At 46.1% G+C, this 15910-nt stretch overlaps 2 protein-coding genes across 9 annotated transcripts in view; both read right to left on the bottom strand.

Annotated features, from left to right (window-relative positions):
• The window catches only part of LOC109312744 (E1A-binding protein p400-like), a 37658-nt gene extending 33816 nt beyond the window's left edge, over positions 1-3842 (bottom strand). For 3 of the 5 annotated variants that reach the window (XM_019538978.1, XM_019538979.1, XM_019538982.1), the window contains exons 1-2: positions 3648-3837; positions 1123-1463 (exon numbers count right to left, since the gene is read on the bottom strand). In XM_019538978.1, coding sequence (XP_019394523.1) covers positions 1123-1463; positions 3648-3687 — 381 coding nt within the window. In that variant the 5' untranslated portion in view covers positions 3688-3837. Of the gene's footprint in view, positions 1-1122; positions 1464-3647 lie in introns of all 5 variants that reach the window. The other 2 variants (XM_019538983.1, XM_019538981.1) reach the window with 2 other exon arrangements.
• Positions 3843-6670: 2828 nt separating this feature from the next.
• PUS1 (pseudouridylate synthase 1) overlaps positions 6671-15910 on the bottom strand; it is an 11608-nt gene continuing 2368 nt past the window's right edge. For 2 of the 4 annotated variants that reach the window (XM_019538986.1, XM_019538985.1), the window contains exons 2-6: positions 14086-14313; positions 13130-13267; positions 12260-12362; positions 11317-12014; positions 6671-8825 (exon numbers count right to left, since the gene is read on the bottom strand). In XM_019538986.1, the coding sequence (XP_019394531.1) occupies positions 8775-8825; positions 11317-12014; positions 12260-12362; positions 13130-13267; positions 14086-14304 (1209 nt within the window). In that variant the 5' untranslated portion in view covers positions 14305-14313 and the 3' untranslated portion in view covers positions 6671-8774. Of the gene's footprint in view, positions 8826-11316; positions 12015-12259; positions 12363-13129; positions 13268-14085; positions 14642-15685; positions 15691-15910 lie in introns of those variants that run through there. The other 2 variants (XM_019538987.1, XM_019538984.1) reach the window with 2 other exon arrangements.

Genomic DNA, 15910 nt, shown 5'->3' with positions numbered 1-15910 from the left:
GAAAGCTACAGAATGAGGATCTACCTAACTTATCCTGCTAAATGAAGGATTGATACTAACTTCACAAGTGTTTACAGCCGAGGTCAGACTGGCATATCTACTGCATTTTATCAAACATGTAAAAACCTTTCTGCCACTAGTTGGGATTTCTTCCTTCTTAATGTATAAATACCAAGCAAGAGTCAAAATAACATTCTGTATAGTTACATCTCTAGTTACCATTCTGTAGGCTCTTATACGGAACAGGTTCTACTCTCTGGAGGAAAAGATCAACTGGACACACTTTTATCAGTTAAGTTGATGAAGATTCTCTGAATAAGGAAAAGGCAAATACTTCGGCCCTCTCCTTGTGCTCTGTTATTGCTAGAGATCTGCCCGTTTGGTTAAGAGAAACTGGACTACAGCTACGATTCCCACAGAGCACTCTAAATATGGCCAAGCACAGATTTTTAACCATAAGTTTATAATTAAAATCCAGTTTGCAAGGCATTCCATTAGGAAAAATCATTATTGCCATTATTGGCCCCAATTTGCTCCTTCCCTGGAAATCACAGTTACAGCAAAGACTACATAACCACGAGAAATGAATGACCTCACTTCTAGAGGTATATGGGGTCTGCCCCAACATGGAAGGAACACATTGTTAGGACACAGTTAAAAGTTAGCGTGCCAAGCCCCATTTGTACCTATTTAAAAGGCAGCTTCAGGCAGCAAGATTGTCAGCCCAAAGCCTTTCACATGGAAGAAATTCACTTAAGGAAAAAATGTAACTCAGTGCAGTAAAACCAAATAAAATGAGATTTTAAAAAGTTTTAAAGCACCTGGGTCAGATATTAAGCCAAACAGGAAAAAAAGAAGATTAAGGGATATTTATTGCACAAAAATAAAGAGAAAGCAACAGGGATGTGACAGTCTTCTCTAAGACTCTACACTAATTTTTTTTACACCTCACCTGTTCCTTGGAATTTTCTCTTCCCCATAAACACACACATAACCAAGTCGTGGTGAACGCGTAAGGGGAAAAGCTTACAGGCATTTCCCAAAGCACAGCACAAAATACCACAAGTCCTAAAATATTTCATACAAGATACTTGTATAAAAAGATTTTTCTAATTGGAATACCTGACGCTGCGTTGGAGCTCGCTGCCTCTGAGCCCGGCCCACTGGCTGTACCTGATGTTTAAGGGAAGTCACAACCTGACTACGTGAAGAAAAAGGTACATTTTGTGGCTGGGGCTCTGCACAAATCTGCAGTTCATCTAGACTCTCCACCTGGGGTGCTGGGGGTTGCTGCAAAACCTGTAGCGTGACTGGATGAGCTGCTGTGGCAACTTCAGGGGGTTGCAACCTCCCACAGAGCTGAGGTAAAGGAGAGTGTAACCTCGTCACAGTCTCTCCAGTTTGTTGTTGGCTCTGTTTCTTTTCAGCAAGTCGCGCCGTTTGAAGGATGGGCAACATTCCACCTGCAAAGCAAGAAAAATGTGACAAAATAATCTTAAGAGTCAAAACACCATATTTAACCAGCAAAAAGAAAAAAAACCCACATTTTTGAGAACCAGCTTGTTTGTTGCAGGACATCAGCATCACTGCAAACCAAATTACATACCTAAAGCCTGCAAAGCAATCAGTGTATTCAAGTGGGCAGCGGATTGATGCTGCTCTTTAGGCAGAAAGCAGGCTGAGTTTCTCCTTATACAGTTGCAAGAAAGAGGCAACAGCTAGGCAACCAGCCTGTGTAACACAATATCAAATGATCAAAAAGGAACGATTCTGCTGCAACAACATCAATTAAGAAAGACAGCAAATGAGACACAGAGGGGAGAAAACCGAAGCTCAAAGCTTGGATGTGCAACGCCCATTAAGTTGCTAGGAATTTTCTCTAGAGGGGGGTTTATCTTATATTAATTGGTATTAGGTGTAATGTTCCAATTAGAGTATATATAATTTAAGCAATTATCTTTAATTACAAAGCTAAAACCAGACTAGCCACAGTCACTTGCATTATTAAAAGTTTACAATAAAGCTCTAAACAGCCGTACTGGGTCCGTCAGTTTTTATTTTCAAACTTCTCTCCGGTAGCTAATACCGATGGTGCGAACTTTTGCAGACAAAAACTAGGACTGTGAAAACATTCCCACGAGAACAACACTAGTCATTTTACTGTAATATGGTGGCCCTGCTGTAGAAAGTCTTGCTCATTAGAGCACTCCCTATACCAGCTGTGGCTCAGCCTCATTATGTGATAAACACCCTCAAATCTCCACTGATTTCAAAGGGAGTTAAGACAGCCAGCTCTTCACAGGGCAATCATTTTCCATTCCTTACTTTACTGCTGTAATTGGCATGATCAGAATTGTAGTGAACTGAACAAATCCTATGAATGATCCAGTTTGAAACCAATATAACACGTTGGATGAAAACAGCCACACTTAAAATGACCCTTGGAGGGAAACAGTGAGCAGGCAGTATGTAAATAAATCACACACACACAAAAACCTTGACAAACCCACTAATGCGGCATACTATAACTGTTATCAAGGCCAACGGTATGATTTTAAAGGCAATTTTTTTGTTTGAATCAATGTGAGACACAGACCTTGGTAAGAGAGCTGATACTTCTATAATACTACATTCAGTGAAGGACAGAAATCCTGGGGTGACACAGTTCAGAAATAATGGAGATTATCTGATTAAACTGCTGCTAAAATGAAGGAACTTGAACTTGCATGTAACAGAGCTGCTGAACTTAAAGGAGTAAGCATCTTTGTCTCAGAAAGACTGTTTTGGGAAAAAGGAAAGGGAAGTTAGTTCTCTAAAAAGTGTCTACAAAAAACAAGACTGCTTGATTTAGAATATCTGATTAAGCAGCTCTTACACTGAAACCTGAAGCCAGATAAAGCATATTTGTTTGGTGTCAATATACTGTTACAACTGGGTTTCTATCATACTGGCACACACAATTATGAACGCCTCTGGCTTTTCACAAGGAACCTGTTTAAATTTGAAACAAAGCCAGAAGGATTTCTTAATTTCCTTCCCATTATACAAGAATGCTAGATGCCCCGAATGTGATATAAGGAACAAGCATAGCATCCACTGGATCTGGTAATGCTCTGGGTCAAAGCTGAGACCCATCTCCACAGGAAGCCGAGGAGAAAGAAAGAAGAAAGAAAAATGAGCAAGCGTTATTTTATACATGACTAGCCAAAGACAGTCAGGTCTGTTTCTTTTCTGTTACCATGTGATGAATTCCATACCATTTCAAAAGTAGAGAAACTAATCATTGGAGAAATGAAGGAAAATTCATAAACACTGAGGTATGCCAGCTGCCAGAACCGGCACGGAGCAATCAAGATCTGAAGCTGACTGGTGGTGGCACAACTAAAATCAAGAATGTTTCACGCTATGTCAAAGGCAGGAAGATCTCCCCAGCAGGTGCATGTAGCAATACCTCATTATACCACCAGGAAGCAACAAACATCCACAAAGTTAGGAGATGCTTTGTAAGAAGGGTTCAGAAGGATTTCCCCTTTCCTGAAGCTGCTTCTTTAAAAACAAGTGCAATGACTGAAAGAAAAATGTTAGTCTAGGATGAAGGCAAAACCGTGTTTCATAGACATTTCATAGACATTAGGGCTGGAAGGTACCTTGGAAGATCTCTGAGTCCACCCCCACCGTGTTAATCATGGGTGTCCTGATCTGTCCCTTCACCTACATTTAGTGGCAACCGTAAATCCTCCTGGATCACAGCGTATGCATGAGGGCCACCCAGACCTTCGATGCATGTGCCTGGGCATGAGTTTTTAGAGGAGCGGAGGCTGAAGGAGGCAATAATATTTGCATCACATACCCGCAGCTCAGAAAGTCCTTGCCCCAGCTACAACAGCAAGCCACAACACTATGGTATCAAACTGCTTTAAAGAGTCCACCAGGTGTTTCAAGGTTTCCTAATCTAACCCAAAGCAGGATTTCTCTTTGAACCAGATCGTGCACTCGTGGGATAATACCTGTGGCTATGTGAAGATCTATATATGGAGGATCCCTCTGTTTCTCCTTAATATTCATGACTTCCAAAGGCATTTCTAAAAGTTTTCCCCAAATCGCCATCCCTCGCACGCAATCGCTGTTCTTTCAGGACGCACACCAGAAACAAACGGTTTCACCGCTCCTTTGCGTTGGCCAAAATGCTGGAGGCGGCAAGCGAGAGAGGAACAGAAACGTCCTCGGTCATACCCAGCTCGCCGCCCCCGTCAGCCCCCGCGTGACAAGCCCAGGGAACCTGCCGACGGGTCCGACCCGGTCAACGTGGGCTTTTTAAGTGACGCAAAGCAACGCTTACCTCGTCACGGAGGGAACGAGCCACAGCTCTTCCCCCCGGTGTAACCAAACCCATCCGAAAACGGCACCGAACACTTCTCTTGGACAACGGTCGCTCGCGTAGACTTGTCACCTGTTGGCGGCACGAGAAGCAGGTCACGGGAGGCTAGGAAAGGAGCCCCTTCAGGACACGCGTCTACAGGTGGGCGCGGGACTTCCGAACACGGGCAAAACCCCACCGAGACTGGGGGGGGGGGTTCGTTCCCTTGCGGCGCTGGGCTCTGGGGAGGAAGGCGACACTCGCGGAAGGAGGGGATGGCGACTGGCCCCTCGTCCTGCCCTGGGGCAATACTGGGCCCTGCAGCCTCCAAAGCACAGGCCCTAGTGACCCCCCCAGCCCTGGGGCCGCCAGCCCCGGCCCCGCCCCCTCAGGCCTGGCTCCGCCTCCACAGCCCGGCGGGGGCGTGGCGCGTGGCGGCGACTCTAGAACGCTGCCCTCGCCCCGCCCCCTCCCCGAAGCCACGCCCCCACGAGACCACTGCAGGTTGCCGCGGGGAGAACGCCGGGTGGGCGATACCACTGCGCGGCTACTCGCACGGATCAGCACCGGGGAGGGACGGGAGGGAGGAATGGAGAGTCCTGGGGACGGGTGCCCGGCTGGGACAGACTGCAGAGCGTTTACGGACGCCTGCGCTTTTACCGCTAGGGGCGCTGGGGCCGTGGGCGGCGGGGGTGGGGGGAGCTCCCCTCGCGCTGTGCTGCGGTCAGCGCCTTAACGCTCGAGTTTCATGTCAAAATGACAGAAAACGCATAAACAAACAATAAATAAATATACAGAAAAGGAAAAACGAAACCTCATAGAGAGGAACAATAACATGCAAAAGAAAAATCAAGGGAAAAGGAAAAAAATAATAGTTCAATTAAAAAAAATGAAAGCGCTAGAAAGCAACATACAGGAAATAAGCCAAATATAAAACAAACGCATAAAAATCAAGAGGTCATTAAAAATAGCAAAACAAAGTAAAGAGAAGAAGGGTAATAAACCAGGGTCGCGCGGTTGCAGCAAGCAGCACCCGGGGCGCGGGGCTTCCCACGGGGCCGAGCAGACCCGGGAGCCCAGTGGGACGGGGTGGGCCGCGCCGACCGCGCGCGCTTCCAGCCGGTCCCAGTCTCTGTCGCACACAGTCCCGTTCCCTTTTACCAATCTAGTGCTCCCAGAGACCCCGCTCTCCGGCTGGGCCGAGCGCTGCTGGCGCAACGTTACCTTAAACCAACGCCTCTTGCTTTCCCGTAAGGGCCTCCAACAGGGGAGGCTGCAAGCGACAGGAGCAAACCCACTTATACCCTGGTCGCTCTCCCTTTCAGCATCCACGCTCTGCCCGTGACACAGGTATACTTTTTGCAGTTCAGACCTCTCATTTTTCACCAGTCATTTTGAGTTGCTCTTGGCCCCGTGGCGCTTGGGTTTCCTGAGCATCAACCGAGTTGTCCGTATTCCCATGGCATTCCCCACAGATTGAAATGCATTTAAGAGAAGGAAAAAAGGTTATCATGATCAAGCTAAGTTGTCCAAAACAGGCATACAGGCAGTCCTCGACTTACAAGGTTTCGAGTTACAACGCTTCACACTTACAACGTTTATAAATCGATGCGACTTTATGATGTCAGTTTCGACTTGTACAACGCTTGATCCAATGCGACACCAAGCCAGCGAACAGGTTCGCTGCGTCGCCCATCTCTCTGGAGAACATCTGTCCAAACTTCCTTGGACCCTTTCTTTAAGAACCCAGACGAGACTCCAGAAAAACCTGCAGCCAAGACTCCCGAGAAGAATCCAGCCAAGAGCCTTTCAAAAAGTCCAGCAAAGTCACCTCAAAGAGGTCCTTTCAAATCAATGATTGCTATTTACAATATAAATACATTCACGTAACTATATTACTCATCTATAAATTGATTGAGTACAAAAGTCTGGGTTATTTTTGGTGAAAATAGGGTAATCGGGCCTTGGTTCAGGAACCACTCTCTCATTTATAACATTGTTTCTTATGAGAAAATTGGTTTCGAGTCGCAATGTTTCTACTTAAGATGCGGTTTTCAGGAACCAATTGTGTTGTAAGCCTAAGGACTGCCTGTATAAACAAAAAAATCTAGGGAGAAAGCACATTTTCTGCAGACAGATTGAGATGTGCCTGTTACTAGACAAATATAAACCAAGATGCTCTGGAAATAAAGCCTCCAATTAAAAACCAAACCAAAAAACACTCTCTCTCCTGCAAGAATCAATTACTTGACATTAAATGAGAAATTATTCCGGCAGAACTGGATCCCAGAAGGAATCAGAAGGCCACAGGCCTCAAAAACACAACGTTTAATACATTTCATAGAATAGAACAGATTGGACTTCAAAGAGGAAATAATACTGGATCTCAGGGAGACCACAGGCTTGATTCATAAACCCAGGAGTAAGAAGGCTGCAGTTTGTGCAAACATGCTAGGGTCACGGGGTCAGCAAGAACTTACAACCTCTGCCTCAAGTTTCTTCCTAGAAAGGAGGCTTTAATTCCTGTCCCACAAAGAAGTAAGTATCCTATCAAGCCCAGCTCAACAGGAATGTACCGAATCTGCCGGGTTCCTACACATCCCACTCCTGGCACCTTCCGAGAGGCAAGCGCTGCCTTCAGACACCTGCCCCATCCTTGCTGGACAGGGTTTGCAGGATGCTTGCACCTCTGCTCCTCCCTCCCATGCCCCAAAGGGAACTAGATGGCTAATTAACTAGACTTAATTAAGCCACAATTAAGTTCAGATGGGGAAGACCACCTGAGCAGCTTCACATGCCCCAAACAGAGAAAGCATATTTACTTCCCAAAGAAAGAGTCCTTCACACCTTCCACATACAGAACGAAGGGTCTCCTGGACATGTCACATACTTACCCCTCTAGTCTCCCGAAAGTAGGAGTGTATTCTCTACAGAGTTTGGGCCCAATTTTCAACTACCACATCCAAAGCCGTATGCCTAGTTTGTACACCGTCTTGGCAGCACATATCAATCCCATGCACTGCCCGATTCTGCAGGGAGAGTTGGAATGAAGATTTGCACATGCAAGCATTAGGCCTTGAAACCTACTGAAACTTGGTCCTTCCACTTCACATGCACACAGACTGATTTAAACCAAAAAAAACCCCCATGACATGCAGGTACCTCGCTACCTCTAAAAAGATCAATCCTACAGCAAAGCACTTGTTGATCTACCAGATGCAGTGCCAAGCCCTTTTCAAGGTTGCACACTTGGGGTTTCTGATTCTAGCATTTCCCCAGGGCTTTGTGTGATCCAAGCGCTGTACAAGCCTCGGCCAATGTACTTATGAAATAATAGCTTAGGCTGGAGACACTCAGTACACGCAGACAGTTGTAAATCTATATTTTGGGATTGTCCAAGGACAAGGACACACTTGGATGACGTAACACTAACAAGGACATTGTCAAAATAAAAGATCCATCTCGTCTCCTAGTACATATCAGGCCACATTTCCAAATTAAGGGGTCCTACTTACCCAAGGCAGGGGTAGACATCCCGTGACATGCATGCCACAAATGGCATAGGCAGCCTGTGTAGCATACAGCAGAGTTGGGAGGGGACACATGCCACAGTGGCATATTAAGCAGGAACCAGAAAGCAAAGCAACACCACAGGCAGGGGAAAAGAATCAGAGTAGCACTTGGGAAGGGTCTGGGTTTAATTTGTGGCACACCTGCCAAAAAGGCTGGCCCCCACTAATGTTATGACCAGTTTCTTAAGCTTGCAAAAGTTAAAAGAGCAAAGAAAGTTTGACTTTCATTGGTGAGAGAAATCAGGGCCATCAGTAAGACAGGAGATCTCAGGCCAAACACAAGGGATTCTGTGTGGAAGTGACATATCATACACAGGATAAAATAAGATTCTGACATTTAGACACTGTTTCAGCTGCAGATGGGAATGTTCTACAAAAGAAAGGTTTTCAAAAAGCTAGTTCAGGGAGGTCTTTAATCCATAAAATAAAAATGAGAAAAAGCTGTTTTTTTTGTTTTTTTTTTTATATTTCCCCCTGTAAAGACTGTACATATTTAAATAACTGTATTTTTCAAGTAAGCACTTTTACTGTAATAAAAACAATTCAAATGCCAAGGAAAAGAGCTCCGCCTGCACGAGGAAGTTCCCTTCTGAAGCACATTTTCTTTTCAGTGATTAGTTTTCAAGTATTCCAATTCAAATGCACTGGTTAGTTCTGTAAATTGTCAGTTTTGTTGTCACTTTGCATTGCTTTTCCAGCTCAGTTCCTTTTGGTCATAAGCATTCCTCTGCTCAGCACATAAACGAACTTCTCCTTTATTGGATCCTTGGATTAAGAAAGGCCACTCTGTTCTATGCAAACTGAACTGTAAGTGGTAAAGGTCCTGGTTCCAGTCATTTACGGACTCAGTCGGAGTCATCGTCGCAACCATCGCTGCCATCAAGTTCATTGTTGTTCTGCAGGGCAATAGAAAAGAAATGGCAGGGTTACTGTATTATCACTTCTAGAGAGACCCACATCAAAGCACTGGATCTAATCTACTCCAGGGTACACGTGAAGATGAATCTGGATCCCAGCTTCACGACTTGCACCCACACCTACTGTTTGTCGAGTGTAGAGCGTACTTCAGGAGAGGTAACCACCATACATTTGGTGCTAGATAATTTGTTTGCTGCATTCTCATCAACTGGGGTAGATGTCTATTCAGTGAGCTTGCCAAGTGCATGATTGTATAAGTAGCACATTGAAAATGCCAACAGTGAAAATTCATTTCTCATAAGCAGATCACTTAAAACCTTCATTTTTCCAGTGGTCTGAAACCACTACCAAACTGCTACGGCTCCCACTGTATTCCAGACCTTGCTGATGGGGGACTTAACTTGGTGATGGCTTCAGACAATTACATTTAGGTCCAACTTGTTGTCCCAGAGATCACAGAGTCTTATATACAAGTACCCAAAAAGTAAGTTACTTCTAAAAAACAATTACATTAGTTGATTACTCAGGGGCTACCAGAATACAGACACGGTTGAAACTGATGGTAGCACTGTAAGAATAAGTCAATGCAACAATACACATTCAGCATTCTAGCTTCCTAATGCAAATGTCAAGAGTAACCCAAAAGATAGGTTATGAAAAGGAAAAGCAGTGCTGCTGATTATTGTTTTGTGCTTAAGAATAATGGCCGGCCCATAGCAAATTGAAAAGCAAAATGTGTTATAATAAAAATCCAGCATTGTACTTTTGTAACCGCAAAAGCACCAACACACCGTGCTAAAGCAGAAGCCTTGAAGCTGCTTTGTAAGGACCAGGTCACACCACTCATTTATCTGCCTTCAGCCAATGACTCAGCTGACTAGGAACCCGATGCTGTAGGTTTGAGTTTATGGGCAAGAAGCAAGATAGCCTCCTGTTACCCAACCCATCACTTTCTTGAATGCAAGGCCCCGTCTGTTACCTTCAAACAGCACTAAGTAGGTAAATAATCGTTTGCATCCTATGCTCTTTCTGCATCACATTTAACGTAAGGCAGTATTTATTATCAGCATTTTGCCTCTGGTCACGAGTGTTTCCATGAAATACGTGCTTTTCTGCAGTGATGCTGATACAATTGCCTGAAGTACAATAAAGCCAAGAAACTCCTAGCCTAGGGGTAAGCAACCCACCGCATGCTTGGCATACACACCACGGGGAAAGGACCGGGGCTGAACTGCCACAAGGGTCAGGCCCCTTGCGACTCCCCTGCTGTCCACGCTTGGCATGGCAATATCTTACAAGTCGAGGTTGCAGGTGTTTTTGGTACTCTGCCCAAAAATGTTGCCGATCCCTGATCTAGCCCCTTTTCAGTGCAGGACTCTACTCAACAGAATTTCTATTTCTGAAACTCCGGTTAACCAAAGGCCACAGTTATATTTTTCAGGGTTAAAATGATTAAAGCTCCAATCCTTCCCAGCCCCATCACTGCCACTTTACAGGTCTTCTAGTTCTGAAACCATGAGAACCCATTCATAGGACACAGAGACCTCCTGGGTCCATCAGGTCCGGTCCCCTGCTCTCACAAGCAACCACCTCAAGTAATCCCATGCACAAATCCAGTCACCACTCCCAGTATTCAGGAGTGCTGCCTCACATCTGTAAAAATACCAGGATTCTATTCAACTGTTTTCCTCACATTGTCTCCAGTCTACTTTTGTCACACTCAAAGCAAAGATCTCAACTATTTCCTTGCATGATTATAGTACATCCCGGAGTTCCAGGAAAACTTCTTGAATTTCAGCCTAAATTTCCCTTTTCTTAAAAAAAAACGCATCCCATGTTTGCCTGTTATACTCACGGCCGCTCCAGCTGCTGCTAACTCAAGCCTACCACCTCTCATGAAGTTCCCTGAGGTTTGCTGCTCACAATGAGTTAGCAAGACTTGGTCAAGCATAACTAAATGAACCAGAGCTTAAACTTCCACCCAGCTTCAGCCCCCTTGCATCTAAATAAATCAACAACAAAATAGAGGACCAGATAAATGGCAAGTTCTCCAGGCAGATGGGTATGAAGAAGGGACACTGTCAGTTTGAAATTATGTTTTTTGTTTTAAGAGAGTTCAAAGCCACTACAGGTTGGACTGCCTGTCCCTGTCTTCCATTGCTAATCCGTGGGGCTTTGTAATCCTTCCTCCTGCATTGAGGAACGGCTTTTCCTTCCTGCTCTCGCTTGTCGTGCACAAACCCACAACAAAAATAAAACCAGTAAAAGAGGCTGCATGCAAAGCATGATCAACTGCAGAGTCTGGAAAGAGAGAGAGAAATTCATCTCATTTTTCACCGTCATCTCTCAGAGATGCCATCTGAGGCAGTGCACAGACAGCAGGTAAAAATGGATTTGGGGAAATGAGCAACTCCATGTTGACATGTCTCTTTACAACAGATCACTGCCATAGGGGAAGACAAACATTACCTTGGAGTTCCCGTCATTGGCTTGCACTCCTGTGGCAGTGGAATTGAAGTCATGGATGGAGAGGGTATTCATCCAATTCACCATGGACTTTTCCTCCTTTTCCGTGTTTATAATTGTTGGATAGATATGTTCCTCTTTGAAAGCAGCAATCTTCTCCTCCTCCTCTACCCATTCCAGAGGCTCATGCAGCCCGTCATTTCCAAAGCGCTTGTTGTACTTTTCAAAGTGCACCCTTTCCAAAACCAGACCAAGCCCCGGTGCTTTGGGGACATCCACTTTCTCCTCTCCCCAGCTGCGCTCCATGATAGACTCAGCCGTGTAGCCTTTCACTACTGCAATCACCAGACCAATCATTTTCCTTATCTGGTGCATCATGAAACTCTGGCCTTTCACCTTTATCACTGCAAATTCCATGCCTTCTCTCACAAAAGGCTCCTCACAGTACATCTCCATGATGTACCGCTTGGCGCTGGGGTCCTTGGACCCTTTCTGAGAGGTAAAGTTGTGGAAGTTATGAGTTCCTTTGTAGCAAGTAAGAAGTCTGTTGACTTTCTCCAGAGTCTCTTGGCTCAGTCGGTAGGTTTCATCTTGGGGATCAAGGTCCTTTTGGGCAAAGGCAAATGTTGGTAGCATGTAGGAGTAGGTCCGGGCATCACATTTGTTCTTAGAGTTGAATCCCCCGGTGACTCTTTTCAGTCCTTATTTCAAAAGGTGACATCAGATTAGGCAGAACAGTAAAATCAGCCATTTCAGCCCAACTATGAGCCCCCACCCACTAGCAGGAAAAGCATCTTTTTCAGGGTAATGGGAATTCACAAAAATCCATAACAATCTAATCAGCCATATGGAAGCACAAAGACATCTGCACTTGAGGATGCCTCAAAATCCAAATCAAAGGGGTGTCTGGGCACACAGCTGAGATACTCAGTTTCAAAATCCTTACCCAGAACTCTGATATCTGAAGGGAGATGGTTATTGATCTTTTCTAAAATGCTGTCCATCAGCCAGACCTTCAGTGACACAATCTGTCCAGCTGCAGACACACCCTATAAAACAAAAACGAACAACATACACATGTACGTGATTATGCCACAGTGGACGACCTGCATCAGAAACAAATTTAAAATAAGTAAAGTCAATGCATATGCGTTGTTCAGAGGTAGACAAGATTCTTTGGGTCTCTGTGATATCTTGTATTAGCTCAACTGAGTATGCACTGTTCATTTCTTTATGAATAGTAATTTCAATCTGAAAGGAGGCAGAGAAATCATCACTGGTGTTGATCCAAAAAAATAAATAAAATCCCTGCCATAGGGGAAATACAAACTTCAATGATTTTAGCTTCCCTGCAAAACTATGCTGCATGGTACTTCCCTTCCTCACCTCTCCCTCCTCCCTGCAACCTATGAGACTGACAGAACCAAGAAAAAGAAAGTTGAAGGGATCTGCTTTGTAAGAGGCCTTCAGATTCTTATAAAGGTAACAGGAACAGGAGTATAAATCCATTATTAATGTCCTCTCCTCTGTGGTATCTTTCTGGGACATGTACAAAAACAAAAACCCGTACTGCAGGCACTTACAACCACTAATTTGTAACACAGAAGCATCTGTTAGCTAATTAAGGATTAGTGCCCTATTGTGCTAGGTAACACACGTGTAACATTTTAAAGGCAATTTTATCCTCAATATCATCACATGTTAATTAACAAATGAGAAACTCCCGTTAGAAAAAACTGATCTTTTTGCTCCTCCTGACATTCGCGGCACTATCACCTCCTGTACAGCACGAAGAGAAGGGCCCCAACCAGCACACCTTGTCTGTTCGTGCACATCTCTGGAAGGACATCTTTTTCATATCTTCCCCGTGGTTTTCTGGGATGCAGCCAGCCTGAACAAGGGCAGACACCAAGTCATCTTCAATCGTCTTGAACTGAGGGGATCCCACATTTCGCTGGAAGAAGAGAAAAAGAAATGAAATAAAAGAGATTAGTAACTTAGTAACCGCTCCAAGAATGAAAGAGCAACACGGGCCTATACAGCAAGCCCTATGATCATGTTTTACTGGGAATCTAAACAGGTGTCTTTTGGCACTTCATTTGCAAATGCTACTAGCTACAAACACTTGAGATTTCAGCATTAAATACCCCAACTATGAATATCTGGACTTTGCTGGGGATTATTAAAAGTGGGCCTGAAAGGCACAAAAAAGGGGTTTGTTCTTCCGGTATACACACTGGAACATAACCCCAATCCCAGTACTCTGGAATTCTTCATTCTGACATGTATAAACTAGATTAGTGGGTTCTTTGATTTTACTTCTTGAAGGAAGCACATGATCATCTCGTCCGCTTTTGTGCAGAATGCAGGCCATGGAATTCCAGGCAACCATCCTGGACTAAGCCCAACTATGAGCAAATCAGAAGGCTGCTGCTGTAAACATGGCTGCAGGGCTTGGTGAAGAAGGCAACATCATATCCATGGACTTCTCCAGACTGGGAACATTTACAACACTGCCATTATGCAACTGGCATCAAAATGTAAGCGGCCCCCTCCCCTCTTTCCTCTCCAGTGTAACCGTGCTGCATCAGCGCAAGTCCACCAAGCTGCACTACGCCACCCGGAGGCAGCATATCCAAAACGGAGCTTCCAACATCTCTTTTCGCTTGGCCCCCAGCCCCTTTGCAGATGATACACAGCTGTGGGCATACCGATACAGCCAGAAATGGGCCCCAACAAGGAGCAGGCTGGGTTTACGGCGTAGCTACCTACTTGCATCCCATGGTAGCCTTTCCCAGAATACGCCATCAACAGGACAATCTTCCTTTTGGGAAGCTTCTTATTCTGGTCTTCCACATCCTCCTGGTCTCTCTTGAATCTTTTGGCCTGATGCCCGTTTTCCTCTTGCTTTTCGATCTCCTCACTGTTGGTGCCGCTGTGCTTTAGTCTCTTGGCTTGGCCGGCAGCCGCTACTCTCAAACCCTCAGCCATTGCAAAACACTGAAAGGGACAGAGAAGGGAAAAGGGTTCAGCCAACATTTTCATCCAGCATGGGGGAGGAGCAAAAAGATCACAATGAACACTTGAGCTGCAGTTTAGGCCTCATCTATACTAGCACGCTGCCTGTATATTATACCAACATGCTTCTCTCTTCCACACACACCGGACATTAACGATGCTGGCAGGTCTCTATAGGGGAGACCTGGCTGCAGGGTCTACAGCCGGACAAGCAAATGATCAAGCCAAGGAAGTTTAGCTTGTCCTGCTACTGGTAGACAGCCTTTCCCCAAGCAAGTATCCGAAAGGGCCATCTCATTTATGGATGCAACAGCTGAGCACTGGCCCCAGCCCTTCTAAAGCAGGGGTAGTCAACCTGCAACACACATTGCCACAAGTGGCAGGTGGCCCGAAGCAGATCAGAGAGGGGCAAAGCAGCTGACGGGGAACAGAAAGCAGAGCAGGCCGAGAAAGGGATTGCAGCAGCACTCAGGGAGGCTGCAGAGTCACTTTCTGGCAGGCTGGATGGACAGGTTGGCCCCAGTGGTCTAGAGCAGTGGTCTCCAGAGTGGGGTGCGCAAGACAATCCATTGGGGTGCGGGAAGAAAATATTAGAATTTGCATTTATATTTATATAAATATACATATATGGGGGGTGCATGCCCAAACATTTTTTACTGATGGGTTGTGCGATCCAGAAAGTTTAGAGACCACTGGGCTAGAGCAGTGGTCTCCAAACTTTTTTGATTGCGCACCCCTATCAGTAAAAAATGTTTGCGCACGCACCCCCAAGGTATGTATATTTGCTGGGGGCGCCACCGTCAACCCCTCCGCATCGCGGAGCTCCCACCCTTCCCTCACAATACCTCGCGTACCGTATGTGACCGTGAGGGCACCAGTGTCAATCTGTATACTAGAAATTAAGCTTTGCTAATATTTTTCTTATTTTTCTAGATAAAAAATAACTATAAATAGAAGTGCTAATATTTTCTTCCCAACGGATCGTCTTGCGCACCCCACTTTGGAGACCGCCGGCCTGGCGCAGCGCCCATCCAATCCCAGGCGCTGCACGAGGCCCGTTATCCTCATCTGACGCAAGGAAAACGACGGCGCTGGCAGGCCAGCGACTCTCGCCCCCGGTCGCCTCGTCACCAGGCCTCCGGCACAGCCAGAAACGGAGCCCAGGCCGCCCACCCCGGCCTCCGCCTTCCCGGGCAGGGCTGGACCGGACCTCACCAAGGAGGCTGCGGGGCGGCCCCACTAACCCGGCCCAGGCAACAGAGCCCCCGGGGAGACCCAAGCACACGCGGCCGGGGCGACACCACCCGGGCGCACGCACACGGATACACGTACACGTGTGCAGATACGCCGGCACGCACGCACGCACGTTGCCATACACACAAACACGCACCAATCCACGCAAGCGCGCGCGCACCCAGGCAGCTGCACATACACACATACAAGCACGCACCCACCAAGATCTAGGCACCCGCACACAACGGCGCACGCACTGAAATACACACACGCGGGTAACACGCACGTGCCTATTCACACTCGCACGCCGGCGCGGGCGCGCGCGCGGACACACCCAGGCGGGCGC

Source organism: Crocodylus porosus, unplaced genomic scaffold, assembly GCF_001723895.1.
Source record: "Crocodylus porosus isolate Cpor-Errol unplaced genomic scaffold, CroPor_comp1, whole genome shotgun sequence".
Classification (NCBI taxonomy): Eukaryota; Metazoa; Chordata; order Crocodylia; family Crocodylidae; genus Crocodylus; species Crocodylus porosus.
The sequence above is the reverse complement of the archived record's forward strand: the minus strand, read 5'-3'. Positions and strand labels throughout refer to the sequence as shown.